The 16926-nt window shown below is 31.7% G+C and overlaps 1 protein-coding gene across 1 annotated transcript in view; it reads right to left on the bottom strand.

Moving 5' to 3' along the window:
- Positions 1-16926, bottom strand: part of LOC143914068 (dopamine D2-like receptor) — a 281762-nt gene that overhangs the window by 13923 nt on the left and 250913 nt on the right. Inside the window, exon 3 of the mRNA XM_077434158.1 lies at positions 10850-11102. Coding sequence (XP_077290284.1) covers positions 10850-11102 — 253 coding nt within the window. The remainder of the gene's footprint in view (positions 1-10849; positions 11103-16926) is intronic.

The raw sequence follows: 16926 nt of genomic DNA, 5'->3' as shown, positions 1-16926 counted from the left end.
TATATATATATATATATATATATATATATATATATATATATATATATATATATATATATTATTTCAATTAAAAAAATCAGAGTATAGCAAATCAGATAGTGTGATTCATACAATACAAATTACATACGATATACAATATTATATTAAAATAGCATTTGTTCTTTTTAAGAGCATTGAATTATACTTTACCGAGTACCAAAACTTTCATGTATGTACATATGTATGTAACACGCTGTAGGAAAATTACTATACATATATACATACATTTTGCACGACCGAAATTTTATGTACAAAATATGTATGTACATATAGCATGGGTAAAAAATTAGTACAGATAAGAGGCCGAAGTGGAGACTTATTTTGCCTCAGAGCCTATTAAAACGATACTTTCGGTTTTCACGGTCCCCGTTTATTCCCGTTTCTCATATATCATAACGTATAAAGCGCACGCGGACCGCATATCCACCACCCCTGAATATGATATATTGGGTATTCCAGAGGAAATGGTTGCATTATCAGTGAATACACTCAACGAGGTTGAGTGCCTGTTGAGCACCATCAGAAGCCAACACTCTTGACCTTTACTCTACTTATATTATTATTACATAAATAAATAATAATATAAGTAGAGACATAAGTAAAAAGATAAAGTTTGCGAAATAAAATTTTTAATTTTCAAAATGTTATTCCAAATTTTTGTGAAGAATAAATTTTGAAATCAATTTCATTTTTTTAGGTAGAGATGTTTTGTAGTCGTAGAATGATACCTAAATAATGCATAATAAGATTCAGCACAGAAATTGTAACGCTTGATTTAGAAGTAATAATTAATTTTAACAAATGATATTAGAATAGAAGTGATTTTATAAGAAAGTATATACATAGTTGAGTCAAATGTAAATATAATGAATGGAAGCGTGTCTTTATCAATGTGCATATGTATGTTAGTATATATTACATTATATATACTAGAGGTTGGTGTATGATGTGTCAATTTTAATGATGATTATTCAAATATATTTGAAGAAAGGCTATTTTAAATTTTCCATTTAAAAGTGAGACTTCCAGCAGGAAATAGTGTGTGAGATTTATCTTTGTAGTCTTTTCTGCTACAATAATGGATATTATAAAAGTAGATGCAAACCCAGCAAAAACCTCTAGTCTGCAAATTTCAAATATCCTCTGCTGCTGCTAGTAACCCGTTTTATTTTATTATAATATACATAGGTTTTATTTTTGGAATCTCCAGGCGCATTAATATGTGGTTAGAAGTAGAATTGCCAAAGTTAGTTTTAACTGTTTATTCCACTGTGTTTAATTTATCTATTTTTTTTGTTAAAATCGTTACTGTTAGAGAAACTAAGCAGTGAACTTTTGGGGGCTGAACATAATTACTAATTTTACTCTTCGTCTAATTTCTGTATTATATATGTGACTATTCAATTAGATTTACAGGTACTTTCAGATGGGAATTCAGATCAAACTTTCGTCTGTAGTTATGGTAATTTTTAAGGTATGCCTGAAGATTCTTATAAGATTTTAATGTCATTGCAATTAAAATTAACTATCTAATATGAGATTTGCAAAGTTTATATTATATTGCGTACTTTTTTTAAGACGATTTCATATTTTTCTTAACCAATGGTACGTACATACATACATACATATGTATGTACATTAGGTCGAAACCAAAAATATGCATTTCGGACTGTCATCGATGGACCAAGTGGCAAACTTTTTTTATATACATATGTATGAAGGGAATGTTAATTTAAAAAATTCATTGGTTTTAAACAATAGTCTGTGCTACCAATCGATTTATCTCGGCAAAAATTTTGAAAAAAGGAGGTTTTGATTTTTTTACTATTAAATAAAAATTCAGTAACCTATCATAATCGACCCAAATAAACTTTAATAAGTGAGAATTGAGTGTTTATTTATTTTTTAATTTGTATTTAAAAAATCAAAAGTATTCTTGAAAAAAGAGATATATGAAAAAACCTACTTTTTCGAAATTTTTGTCGAGATAAATCGATTGGGTGGTGGCACGGGACATTGTGTAAAGTCTCTGCTTCTTTTATTTAACATTCCCTTGATATAAATAAAGTTTTTCACTGTGTCCATTTGTCCATCGATGAAAAGCAAAATTCACGTTTTTCGCTATGTACCTACCTATATAATATATATTTATTTATTTTGACTTAGTTGCTAGCTATTAATGGTTTTAAAGCATGTCAAATATGTATTAAATCTGTGTAATGCAACTGAAGTATGCATCATTGTACGAATGCTATTATGAATATTGGCAATATATGTCTGTAAGTCGTTTAAAATCGTATAAACTTATATATAAAATTTATTTGAATAAATGCTGTGATGATAAGATTTTTCTGTTTTATTGTAAAATCATGCATTTAATGTGGTTTTACATAAATATAAATTGTACAAGCTGAACCCGGCATGCGTTGCAATGCCAGAATAAGGCATGCAATTCCCGTTATCGATTCAAGTGATGGTTGGAGCTTAACTAACGTCTCTTCAACGCCGTCATAAACCAACTAGTAACGTGGTTACCAACGAACACATTTCCTTGACTACACAATGGCGCTTCAAACTTTCGCGTAGGTAAAATCGTAATTACGAATATTATTATTAAGAGGTTTTTTCCCGTTTCTTTTTCACAGTAAGCTTTCCGGGCATGTATACAACAAATCCAGAAAGTCAACTTATATTATTTATGGAAAAGCAGGTACATAGTAGTTAAAAATGTATTGAATTTGTACTGATTTTTTCATACATGATTGATTAGTATATTTCTGTTGAATTATTCTAGGAATAGCACGTGCATCACATTTGCAATTTTAAGTTAAAAGTTTCATAGCAAATTTGAAAATAGGTAAATGTGAAAGATTTTATCTTTATTATCGATGTAAAAATGCACCAATCTCGTACTTTTAACTGTCCGCTTGTTACCTGCTTGAATCGGCCAAGGGTTATTTTACTAATTTGTTTTGAATATTGTGACGAGGAAACTGACCATGATGAACACCAGAACAGATCTCTCCCTAAATTTTATTTTGTCATAAGTAGTTACTCGAAAATAGTTATACCATTTTGCTTAGTGTCCAAAAAGCACTAAGAGTATAATGGCCAAATAATGCTTTTGTACTTTTGCTAAAAATGTACATATTATTTGCAGGGGGCCCACTTCGAAAGCCAGGCCCGGGTTATTTGAATACCCTTTCCCCCCTCTCGTCGGCCCTGTGTATATGTATGTTATATTTTTATCCAATTGAATTACGTACATATGTATGTATATCTATAGCTTTCGGTTATGGAAATATGTATCACATATACATACCTACATATATATGTATGTGTATTCACGAGTAGGATATGTTCTAGAAAAAATGGTGGCGTATTTATTCGTACACTGTAGACGTTAAAATGATAAAATGAAAGGGAAAAAGCAAGTGAACGTTTTTATCAACTGAAATATTAATACAGCACATTTTCAGTGATACTCGTGGCTGGCGAGAAAGAGGATGAGAAACGAAACGATGGTAGGGATTTTAGAGCCGAATTTAACGCTGAATTTATAATTTTGAATACGAAATTAGCCACGAAAAAATTATCTGAAGGCGCGCGCGCAAAAGCGGAAAACTGGGAACAACAATTTCCGGAAATGTTGGCAGATCCCAAGTCGGGGAGAAGAACAAAAAAAAAAATGGCGGATGGCGTCGGTGGTTCAGGCAAGGCACTAGGCGGCTAATGTCGCCTTTTGGCCGTAAGACGCGGCCATTTAGCCGGGCTTTTATTTACAAAACACCCTCGGCTGCCATGATTATTTCGTTTCTTTTTCATTTCACTCCCGTTGCCGTTTCCCAAAACAGAACACAATGCCGTTCGCTTGTCAGAGCGTGAAATTAAATTAGCAGGACTTTTTACTCTCAAATGTGACGGCTCGTTAGCGCCATCCGTGTGCATGGCATTTTTTTTTTTTTTGAAGTGTACAAATATACATAATACCCCACATTGCCTTTACAAACGTGACCTTATCTAAAGTGTGAAACGTATTTAGGGGCTCAAAAATAAATTATCAAAACCTAGATGTATAAATATATGTGCATATCATAAGCAGCAGCGTGGACTAGTCGTTAGAATATATATGTATGTATACTTTTGAACGCAGTGGTCATGGGTTCGAGGCCCACTGCTGGCCAGACTTGTTTTTTTTTGACTGGCCAGACTGGTTTGTGACTGTTCGAGGCCCACTGCTGGTTTGTGACTCCAGGTCGATCATTTCCTATCAGAGTTTACCAATCTATCTGATTTTCATTGAAACGGTTCCAACAAATTTCTCGCAATTTTCGAGTTTTCAGTATCTTGACTTTCACTGATTAGTATAAAAATGCTGCGAATTGGTCCATAAATGCCTCGTGAATTTAGAGTTCTTCTGCATCTCGAAATTTGACGATTTATACAAACAAAATTCTCAGAAAAATAAAAATTTATCGATAGATGTATCTATGATACATTGTTAAAATGGTTCTAAAAATGTATATAGATGTTTTTAATTGGCCAAGAAGGCGCGGCGCATTTGGGGCTTACCTGGTTGGCCTACCTAGTATATATGTATGTAAAAACAAATATATTACATACATTCGAAAAGGGCGCATTCATTTCCATTTTATTTACATACATATATGTATACATACATCATCATCGTCATTTGAATCACCTTTTACTGCTGGATGAAGACCTCTCCAACACGCTTCCATTCATCTCAATTTTGCGCAACTCACACTTTTTTAAATTTCATTCACCTATTTTCCTTTCACCCTTTTACATTCTTCCGGGTAGTATTCCAGCACTTCTTTGTCCACCTTTTGTCCATTCTTTTAGCCACATGACCCACCCATTGTTATTTCAATCTCTTGACCCTCTCGGCTACATGTATCAACTATCCTTGTCATAGTTCTCACTCACGTATTTCGTTTCCTGTATCTTCTCGATTTGCTAAACATACAGCGTTTCATACTGAACTTGCATGCATTGATATTTTGGCATTCAATAACCAAGTTTCACATCCGAACGTCATCACGGGCAAAATACATTGATCGGACAAAGTGAAATTTTGGATTTAAAAAAGGCGTTTATTAAGCCGAAGTTGTATGAGATGTTTTCTCATTTTATACTTTAATATAATATAATGGATATTTTGATGAATCCAATAAAAGTATAAAAACAGACTAAAGTAAAAAATTGGCCAGTCAAATTTGTACATAAATTCATAGTAAATGATCATTTAATTCAAAAGCCAACTATGATTTATATTTGAGCAAAAAATTAGATATCTTTTAGTAGTTTATATATTATTTTTACTTTTATCGTATTGAATATTTCAATTAGCGTATTTAAAAAAATTCGACTGTGCCTTTTTTAAGATTAGTCAAACCCGGTGGAGCATAAATTGTATCAAATTCACATATGTAGATTGTTATATTGTATTATATATATACTATTCATAATTGATCACGTTTAATCAATTATTCATTTTACGAAAATATATGTAGTAATCCACGTTGCAGCGTATGTTTCGATAAATGCAATTGTATAATGTAAATACATACAATGAATTTCGACGCAGCTTTATCATCCGGTACGAATATGAAATTCAAATAAAATAGTTCTGTCGGATTGTGAAAATCGTTTCGAGAAGGTTATTCGTGAATTAAGGCTTTTAGAAAGGATAAAGCCAGTTAACAAAGCTGCCAAATCCCGTTGGTATTGTTGAGTTTGTAATTTTCACGACACCGTTGCCTAAAACTTGGGCTAATGGCGTCGAACTTTTATGCTGTGTCGTTGTTATTCGAGCACGTGGATCTCATGACAGACTCCGGAAAAAATATCGGCAACCCAGAAACTTTAAAGAGGCACTAGTTCTTCATAATGGGGCCATTCACCAACAACGCCCTGAAGGAAAGTGACATTTTCTAGCTATGAGTTCCGTCGAAAATTTGAATTACTCGTGTGCTCGGGTCACTTATCACGGATGAGAATGGCTCAAATACATACATAATATCTCGAATGTTATATATAAATATGAAAGGATATTGCGGTCATAGCACGAGTATAGAATTTATATTCGAATCTTCTTAATGTTCGTATTATAATATTGAAAAATATTTTCTCATTTTATTAAAATTAGATAAGTATGACAATGGGTGTGTTTCATCCCCTTATCTTCAATTGTTAGGCATTTTCGGGTATTTAAACGGTTTTATGGATTGTTCAGCCCGAATACTACCCTCATATTAAAAGCACTTCAACGACGATTATTACGTTTACGTATACATATGTATGTATTTATACGCTTACATTTCAACGCAATAAAATTTAAAATTAAGCGATTTTTGCGCCTTTATTTATAATATTATTAAGAAACTGTGGTAATTATAAATAGAATAGTAAATTAATCGTAAAAAAATATATTGAAACATTAAAAATTCCGGGATTTCACACAGTTTTATATTCCATCCCGGATAAAAGTACATATTAAAAAAAGTATAAGTCGAATGGTTTTGCACATCTGTTACAGTTTGAATTGTTTTAAATACAAAATTATGCAACATATTTATATTTTTTTATTAATTCACAAGAATAGTCAAAATATGATTTTTCTAAGTGGAATTTTATTTCATTCTCATATAAAAACAATTTAATATATTATCAATATAATTTCAATTCAGATTCGTGTAAATACGAGTAAATACTAGTACGAGCTTTTAGTTCGCAATTTTATCAATTTAAAAAAATGGTGTGGCCAGAAAACTATCCCAATAAACATCTTTCAATAGAAAATACTCAATATAAAATAGTATTAACAGTGGGAAAAAACCCCAAGTGAAAATATGTTGTTTTGATTTTTGATTTGAACTGGACAACTACTAAGAGAGATTTGAAAGCTGAAAAGTACTACAAATGAAATATAAAAAATCCAACTATAGATTCCAATATTCATTTTGAACAGGAAATTGACAAATTTTGAGACATCGACCGAACAACACCAAGATATAATATATCTCTGAATATCGAGCCAATCAACATTTTTTATTACCAGATTTGTGTTTACTGGGCATAGATCTATAATAAAAGTCATATCTTGTCTCGGAACCATTGTTCGTGTCGAACAGTGTAATACAATAAGAATAAACCATAAAAAGGAAATCCATTAACTTTTGAGAATTCATCAAGTTTATCTTTAAAGAGATTTAGGTTACTAGAAGTTACATTTATTAGGTAGACTATTACAAAATTTAACTATGTATGTACTTCTACATATTTGAATAGAAGGATTTTTTTTTTAAAAAAGGCAGGGAAAGAAAATATTTTTTGTAAGAAATACATACATATATTTTTGGAGTAAGACATTATATGTAAGTAAGTCAAATTCATCTAAGAGTATGACCTCTCATATAAGTGTTTTTTTAAACGTTAGAAGGCTTATTATCGGACAATTGTAGTGATTATTTCTAATTTTCTAAACTTCGATTAGATCGCCTCTGATTCTTCTGGTCTCCAATTTGGAGAGGTTCATTCTTTTCACATCCATCTTGTATGAAAGCGATTGAAGCTCGAACAGCATTTTTGAAAATCGTCTTTAACATACCTATACATCCTTTTTAAAATGAAGGTTCCAAATAGTATATGCAAATTCCAATTTAGGTCTAATATATTTAATAAACGTTTTACAGGATTTGTACATACATATATTAAATTGATGTTGCATCTCACATAAAATGATATTCAACAATATCAAGGATAAAATTTGAACCGAAATAAATAAAAAGAGTAAGAAAAACGTTTCCTTTATATTACGAATCGGAGAAAAACGACGACGAAAAAGAAGCAGAATAAATAACAAATTCGAAGCGATAAAATAAATCGCAAAAGTAGTGCAATTTGAATAAAATATTGTGGCCCTCTTCAAGGAGAGCGGTGGTGGGCAAAAGAGAAAAAAAAAACATTTTTCGGCTTGAAAAAGTTTTGACGAGGGGGGGTGTAAGAGGGTTTGATGATTCTTTTTTTCTTTTTTTTTTTTGGGAAGTCAAAGTTGGAAGGCTTTGTCACGGTGGCTGTGTCTCTACCCATAAGTGCCTTAACGCGCATCCTATTAAGTCGGAGCGTAGGCGGCAACGTTCATACGTTCAACTTCAGGTTCACCTATTTAAAAGTTTGACCACGACTGAACGTGATCATGCTGCTGCCAGCATCGATTTTAAAACTATCTTCATGTACATATATGTATTTCATAGATGTTGAATCACAGGAGAAAATTTTAATCGCAAAGCTGACACTATGGTGAATTAGTGATTATGAATGATTATGTTTTAAATTGTACCAGTTTGAGTGTCTAAAGCAAAAAAAAAAAATTGTCAATCAATATTGAATTATTACTTTCCGAATTAACTATGTGTTAAGTTTATAATTGTATTTAGCACACAATTTCAGTCGATTTTCATTTATTCGATACCAAAATCAGGCTTCGCAAAAGGGTGATCAAAGTTTCTGCTCATTTCGCGGAAGGTCTAATTCACAAATCAATTAAAGTAATTAACAGAGTACCTGATTTGTGCGAATTTCCATCGTTATCCATATATATGTACATTGTATAAGCCCTTCTTGAATCGCCGTTGTTCGAGTGGGGTTGTTCGGCTAACTTTTACATTTAATTTCGCATTGAAAACTGTCGACCGACAAAAGCACGCCTTTCTCGGTTTCGATTAATCGGCATTGTTCGAATTTATCATATTGCAATTGTGTTTATTCGAAATTGGGCTAAGGGGTGTGTTTGGTTCGGTTTGACAACAACATTAAACCAAGGGGGTAACATTGTTCCTCCATTTGTGGCAAAATGTTGGTTTTATGTTTTACACGTACGCGACATTGCAAACATCGCCGCATACGAATTGACCCGTAAACCGAGTTCAGTATTCCGTTTGCTTCGCCTTATACTCATAATCTATACTTATTCCAAGTGTATGTTCATTGACAATAATGCTTCTTTATAGCTGTTCGAACTACTGACTCGATAGGTAATAGCCTAAATTTATATGTAATATATGACTGCTCTTAAATATGTAGTGGGTTTTTAAAGAAAAATGTATTTTTATTTAACCATATCATATGTATTCAAACCAGATTTTCGTTTAAAAGTCAAAGGTATGATACTTATATAATTTCAAATGGTTAATCTATGTTTTCAGTGTTTATAAAAAATAATAAAATCAAAAATGGCATTAACATCCATTTATTTGTTAAAACTTATTTATATCTAAATATGGAGGCATCTGAAATTATTATGAGGTATAATTTCAGATGCCTCCATCTTATATTTGGGCGAATGAACGCCGTATTCAAATCCAAAATGCCACTGTGCCTGAAAAGATCTTCGATCAATGTGTCTTGCCAAGTGATGAAGTATGGATATGAAACTTGGGCATTGAGCGCCAGAATGCTGCATAAGGTCCAGTACACTCAAAGAAGTATGATACTCTGTATGCTTGGAATAACGAGGAGAGATAGAAAAAAAGGAATATGTAAGTTAGAAGTATGACAAAGGCAGTTGATGTAATGGTGAGAGGAAAAAAATTGAAATGGCAGTGGGCGGGTCATGTAGTTAGAAGTGCTTGAATGTTACCTCAGATAATGTAAAAGGGTGCAAGGAAGGACACAGGGGAGATGGGTGGATGAAATTAGAATAAAAAACCTTTAAAATGAGGGGAATGAGAGTTGTTCAAAACAGGGACGAATTGAAGCGTGTTGGACAGGCCTTCATTCACCAGTGAATAGCGAATCGCTATGAGTGATGATGATTTAAATCCATAGTGATCATATTAAATAAAATCTAGCAAGTTTAAATTTAATTTTTAAAACAATTTCATGTATAATATCTGTATTCTCTTTAAATTATTTTTTTATCTCATACAAAAGTAAAAAGAATGTCTGAAGAATATTTTACTTAGTTACAGTTCAATTAATATAATTATTTGAAAAAACATTTTTTTATGTCAAGACGTAATTAGTAATGTTTGTAATATGTACATCATTAAAAGATGAAGAAAAGTTGTATTCATTTAATATAATTTTATCTGGGAATTTATATGGATGGAAATATTAAAAAGGACGTGAGTTGAGCGAAATTTTTAATCTGCAAGTCGGAAACGACTCAAAACAAAGGTAAACTCGTGTTTAAGAAAAGCAGAAAACGTTCATTAAAAATTTCCTGCGAAACGAGAGGTATATTTACAACGCTTTTCATCCATTCGAAAATAATATAAATATTCAAAATGGGACATTTCCATTGATGTAATAAATGTGAATGAGAAACGATGCATTATTCAAACTTTAAATGAAAGCTTTCCCTTCTTTGTAAGCTGATTTAAAATGGTTTAATTACAATATTTTACTGCCACAAGTAATACTCGAATCTTTATACTAATTACGATCCACTGATTCTGAGCATGATATTGCAATTGTTTCATTTACATAAGTTTCCGATAGATAAGTTAAAAATTAAGAAATTTCTCAATTTTTAATGCCAGCCGATGTATAACACTAAGCTTTAGCACATATGTATGTACTTTAGAGTCTAAAATATATGCTAAAAATGTGAAGGCTAAGAGTTGAAGATATTGAATTTATTGATCAGCAGATCTGAATTTTAAAATATTTTTGAGTTTTAGAGCCGATGCGCTTATAAAACTTTATTTCCTGATGTTATTTATTCATTGAAATTCAATTTATTAGTATTTACTATAAAAAAATCATTTGAATTTTCACATACCTTAAAAATATTGTAGTAAAGGAAGACCATCATAATACAGGGTATGTAGAACGAGCTGAGCGAGGAGTATATGATAAAATCGCTGTTGTAAAAAAGGCAAAGGTCCGGCAGCCGATCTGGGGTATTGTTCAGACCTAGGACTATTGGAGATCCGATTGCGGCACTGATGACCCAAACGAGCACTATTGTCAACCATACCCGTCTATTGTTCTTGTGCTTGGCGTACTTGATAGGCTGCGTTACTGCTATATATCTGTGAAAATAAAAAAAAAGAAATCTTATTACAAGAAAATTTATGTGTAATGATTGAACTGTTTTGCGTGAGAGTGAGTTAAATGTAATGGAGATAATGTGCCGAAAATCGATTTCATGTGCGTATATGTACATATGTAGATTGATTCATTGGTGTAATCAAGATATCGTTCGATTGTGTGTACCTCTTCGTATATAAATCAAGGTGAATTTATTTGGTTTTAGAATGGAAAGAAATCCCTCGGAGGAATAGAGTTTGTTTCGCTGCAGACACCATTTATCAGAGGATTATAGAAAGAGTTCATGTATTTAAATTATTATCAAAATCCTGCAGGCTTTGAAAAGTCGCCGGATAAATATTTCAAATTGACGGGAAACCTCGTATTTTCTCGATCGAATTTTCCGAGGATTAATTCGCAAAAATCAACTAACTTTCCCGAAATTTAATCCCGAAGTAGGTTGTACTAAACGAACGAACAAACGTTGAAATTTGCAAGAGAGAACTTCGGCTAAGTAGATCAAAAGTTTTTTAGACCGTTCGAAAGAAATAGTTTTCCTTTACCTTCAATACAAACTAAAAAATATTAATTCAATTTTAAACAACCGTGCAGGAAGTTTTCAACGCTAAAACTGCGCTAAATTATTTTTTAAAACTAAATGTGCTTCATTTTATATTTCAGACTCGCCTTTAAATGCATAATATATAAAGAAAATGCCGGTTTAGATGGAATTCTAAAGGGTTACATACCCAAAGAATCCACAAAAGGTTTTAATGGGTTAGAAGTACCGGAAACTAACTATGTAGTTAGGAGAAAGGTCTTCTACACTATGCTAATGTATTCCGGATATTCATGAATTTAGATTGATTTATTTGTAAGGCACACCAGAACAAAGATGTCTAAACTTTTTGCACAATTTATCATTGTACCTATCGATTAAGATGAATTAATAATATGCCTGAAATTACATACAAGTGCTGTATATATTTTTTAATAATATTAAGTGGGTTTGCTACTTGTTGTAGAAATTATGTTGTCGTTTCTCTTTTTTATTTAATATTATTATTTCGGAATTCTTTTTTCTCGAAAACAGCGCAACATTCATTTTATTAAATGTTTGAAATTTTTGTTACCCTTCAGGCTTGGGAATGATTCAATTTAGGGGAAACACTTAAGGCCTTATTGCTAGCTCTCCAAGTGTAAGGGATTTAACTTTTTTGAGTTATAATGGGGAGGGGTGTGTAGACCGAGAGCTATTAAGACGAGTGGATATTTAGCACCATCTGGCAAAACAACTTAACTTTATTGAAGGATATTATTATTTGTTGCGGAAGTTGAAACTCCGTGACACTATCTTGATGTCTAATAACATGCCGAAACTCGGCGAATTTCTGCGTCTGATGAAATGCGTTGTAAATTTAATAAATCGACATGTTTACGACCCGATATGGAAATATTTGTGGTTTCGCCTTTGTGTGTGTAATAAAGGAGTCGTGGGGTTTGCACTATTAAGTGACATTTTTTGGCACGTTTTGAAGCCACTTGGCAAACAGTATGGTTTTAACGGCACTCACGGTTTGAAAACGCCTCTTCTATAAAATATAAAGCTTTGAGATGTACTTTCAAATATAAGGTTCAATCGCATGGTAATGTCTCTCTGACAATACATTAATTTGAGTGCATTTGTGCTCCTGACGAATGTGCTTACAAATCCTCTCGAGGATTTTTGTGAAATATCAGATTTTGTGTGAGGTATTTTGTCTGCGTCTCAGACTTATCTTAGGCAATAATAATATTTTGCGCAAACATATGTACATTTTTTTGTTTCATGGATCGTGGCAGTTCTTTAACTAATTTATTATTTATTATAAGTTTGATACAAGCTATGTTTTTTTTTCAATAAAATAAATTAAATTTATATCTGAACTTTATGGACTTTCAAATATATTAATTCAACTAATAGACTCTATGTATATACATATGTATATAGTACTAATGCTTTTACCCGGCTTCGCTCGGTATTTGTAATATAAACCACTTAAACATGACTAATCTTACATTTTAAAACATGAAATTTTATAAAATTTATTTGAATAGTTTTATTTTATATAAATTTATTTGAATACTCATTTTTTTTATTATGAAATTGACTGTCACGAATAAACAAACATATATTAATAAATTATATATGTTTAATTAATAAACTTAAAAAAATTAATTAAAAAATTAATAAACATATATTATTAAACATATATTATAAACATACTCTTATAAAAAATTATATGTATACGAAATTATATGTATACCAGAATCCAGCGCCTGCGCTTCCTAGGGTTTCTCCCCCGGTGCGAAAGTGGCTTCGCCCTCGGCGCCTTTGCCCCCGGGGACTTCGAATCCTTTGAATCGATAAAAATTGAATTATTTGTTCGATTACGTCACGGATTTACGACCCAACGAACGAAGGTTACATATGTACATACATACAAAGTCTCTTGCCAAATTATACGTATATTAGATATTATTTTCAACATTCATACTAGCGTTTATTTTTATTTTAATATAAGTGTGTTACTTTTAACGGCAGTTTTAAATCACCCAACCATTTCGGAAATTTTTTCACATCATTATAATCAATTTTATGTATATTTAAAAGTATGAACTTTATTTAAATATTATTTGTTTATATTTACCAGCAACATAGCTCTATGGTTAATTATTTCTACTGAGGGGTCATAGGTTCAATCTCTGGCCCGGTGTATCTCGCAAAACATTAAATATAGTCTAGTTTTGGGCTTAACAATATTTTACTGGTGACCTGTAATACGTTTATTCGGCTTTTCCGACATTCAAAGAAGTGATATAATTTGTGAATTAATACCAACAGAAATAGTGTTTTTGGAACTGAAAATTGGACTTTCAAATATAATGGCTCATATGTGACTCCAGTTTGATTATTTCCAGTAGAGTTTGTGATTTATCTGATTTCATTGTTGAAACGGTTCCTAATAAATTGGCTACCTACCCTCATTTATCAACATAATTTGATTTTAATTTTAATTTATATAATCTATATACATATGTATATATAAATCAATGTTTGTCTGTCTGTCACGTATGCGTTCCTATACCATTCAACCGATTGCAATGAAACTTACAGAAATTATTGAAGTTTATGTAAAAAAATTGGCCCAAAAACGGGAACGGAAACGGGATAAAAGGGAATGAGTGGCATTGCAACGCAATAATTTCAAATGTTTTCACGTCGCCACCTGAGTTGTTAGTGTAAAATAAACAAACAATTGAATAATTTCAAATGTGTTCGCCGGCTGCGTTTTCCCGGCAATTTATCATTACTGTAATTTAATTTGATTATTAAGTATTAATTTGAAACTGAAACATTCACTTAACGAAAAGTATCGAGAAACGGGAACAGGAACGGGAACGGGAACGGGAACGGGAACAAGATCGGGAACGGGAATTGCATACGTTATTGTGGCATTGCAACGCATGCAGAGTTCAGCTAGTAATATTATAAATTTATAAAAAGTTGACCATAGGTACCGCCTTGGGGAAACTCGTAATGACACCAGTTAAATCATAAATTTTCAATTTTCATTTTCATAAAATATTTAAAAATATATCGAGCGTCCTCCAAGTTTTACAGTAGGAATAAGTATTAAATAATGTGATATAATATTCATATTTTAATTTAAATAAATAATTTGATGTTAAGTAAAAACCTAAATATATACTATTAAGTACACAGGGTTTGCTTTAGAGTTGAATGACTTGCATAAAATAGAAAACTGGCAATGACAGATGTTCGTGAGTTTTCGTAGAAAAAAATAAAAATTTCATATCCGGTGCGATACAAACTTTTTTCTTTATTAACGATAACATACATGTGCGGTTTTTTTATTCACAATACAAGAATGTGCCGAGTATAGGGCGAGTACTAGAGGGAACGAGAACCCTCCTGAGAGTCTCTAAAAGGGCCCCGAAATGAGAGTATTCGAATCTCTTTCGACACGGCATGAATGAGTTGCCACCAGAACGCAGACTCTCCACCATTTTATAGAATTTGATACAAGTCTTACCCTATTTCCGGCTTGGCTTTCTAGTTAAGTGCGTTCCCGATTCGGCAGAGGCGGGGGTAAATTGAGTATATGAAATGGTACGATGAGAATTTTTCGTCGAAAATAATATTTCAGCGTTGCTTCATTTAACGAGAAAACACAGAAGTGAAGAGGGAGCGAACACTGCACCGAAATCGGGAAATATTATACGTATACACATAAATGAAATTTATTTTATGGCATATTTAATGACCGCGAAAAGCAATGTATTACAAACATTTAAATTTGAATGAATTTTTTAATGAAAGTTATTATTTGAATCATAAAAATTTAATTCAAATAATAAATAAAAATATATTTTTTTGTTTTTTGTCTCATCAGCCTGACATTTTGATTTGCTGATATTTATAAAGTTGACACATTTTTCCGTAATAATAATAATTTTCACATTCAAAACGATGACGGGAACATGAAAAAATGTCAATTTTCTAAGAAGATTGTTTCCGCCATATAAATATATTTGGAAACCTTATTTTAAAATAGACGTTATATGTTTAGAAAGGGTCCATCGAAGAATGCCTTCCGAACTGAAATCACTTTCATATGATATGACATTGAAAATAATTAATTTTTACACTTATTATCTAATTGAATTCTATAAAATTATAATTAAACATAACGGTTGTCCAATGATAAGCCTCATTACGTTTAACAATAACACTCATCTGAAAGTCATACTCTTAGACTCCAAAATTAAATTTATTACAAAATAATTAGACAATCTTCTTTTCAAATAGAATGGTTGAAGTTCGGAACAGTCTATCCAATGAATTTGTAACTTAAACCTTTTTGAAAATAAACTTGATGATTTCGTTAAAATAAATGGGTTTTTGAGGTTCTTCCCTTTTTTTTAAGTTGAGATTATGTCTTGCAGTTCATCTAGTTTATTTGATTTTCGTCTATTTGGAGTTGTTAATATTTTCTTTTCGGTTTTCTTTGTTTTTGATTTTTTTTTTTTCATTATCTTATTTTATATCTTCTTTCTGTAAAAATATCATTACATTTTTCGCCTATCCCAAATAAATGTATGGAAATGTCTGACAAAACGGTTTCTTTGGACTATCGTTTATCAGTCAAAAGTAATCAAAATCGACCTAATGAAACTGCAATAACAACATGCATAGGTGGCTTTTGAGCATTTATTTTAATTAAAAATATTAAAAATATCTCAACTATTCTAAAAAATCCAATAAATCTTTTGCTATGAAGCACGGGACATTGTTTAAAGTAGATGATTTTTTTTTATTTAACGTTTCTTTGATACGATGCAAGTTTTCCACTAAGGCCCGTAATGGGAAATCCAAAATTTACACTTTTCGTTCCGGTCTAATGTATGTATGTACACACAAAACCTATCCAAAACTACTACTTGGCGCATACCGGTTGTCAAAAGATCAAGATCGCCTGCTTTTCGCTTAACAGGAAACGGAAAAAGAGCTTTTCTCCACTCAGCCGTATCGGTTCACTCAACACATTTATACTCCAATACCATGAGGCGGTGCTTATTTATTTCGAACGGCACAGACGGCCATTGTTGTGTATATCCGAAATCGTTGTGGCGGTTAAACTGACGCACACACATTTGGCTCGTTTAATATCTACGCCAGCCTTCAAACGTATATTATCTTTTGTTAGCGAAATGATAGCCGGAGAAAGCCTTTCTTCTCTAATATATGTGTGTTTTATTTCA

This window comes from Arctopsyche grandis, chromosome 7, assembly GCF_051622035.1.
Source record: "Arctopsyche grandis isolate Sample6627 chromosome 7, ASM5162203v2, whole genome shotgun sequence".
Lineage (NCBI taxonomy): Eukaryota > Metazoa > Arthropoda > Insecta > Trichoptera > Hydropsychidae > Arctopsyche > Arctopsyche grandis.
Note: the sequence above shows the minus strand (reverse complement) of the source record. Positions and strands in the feature narration are given on the sequence as shown.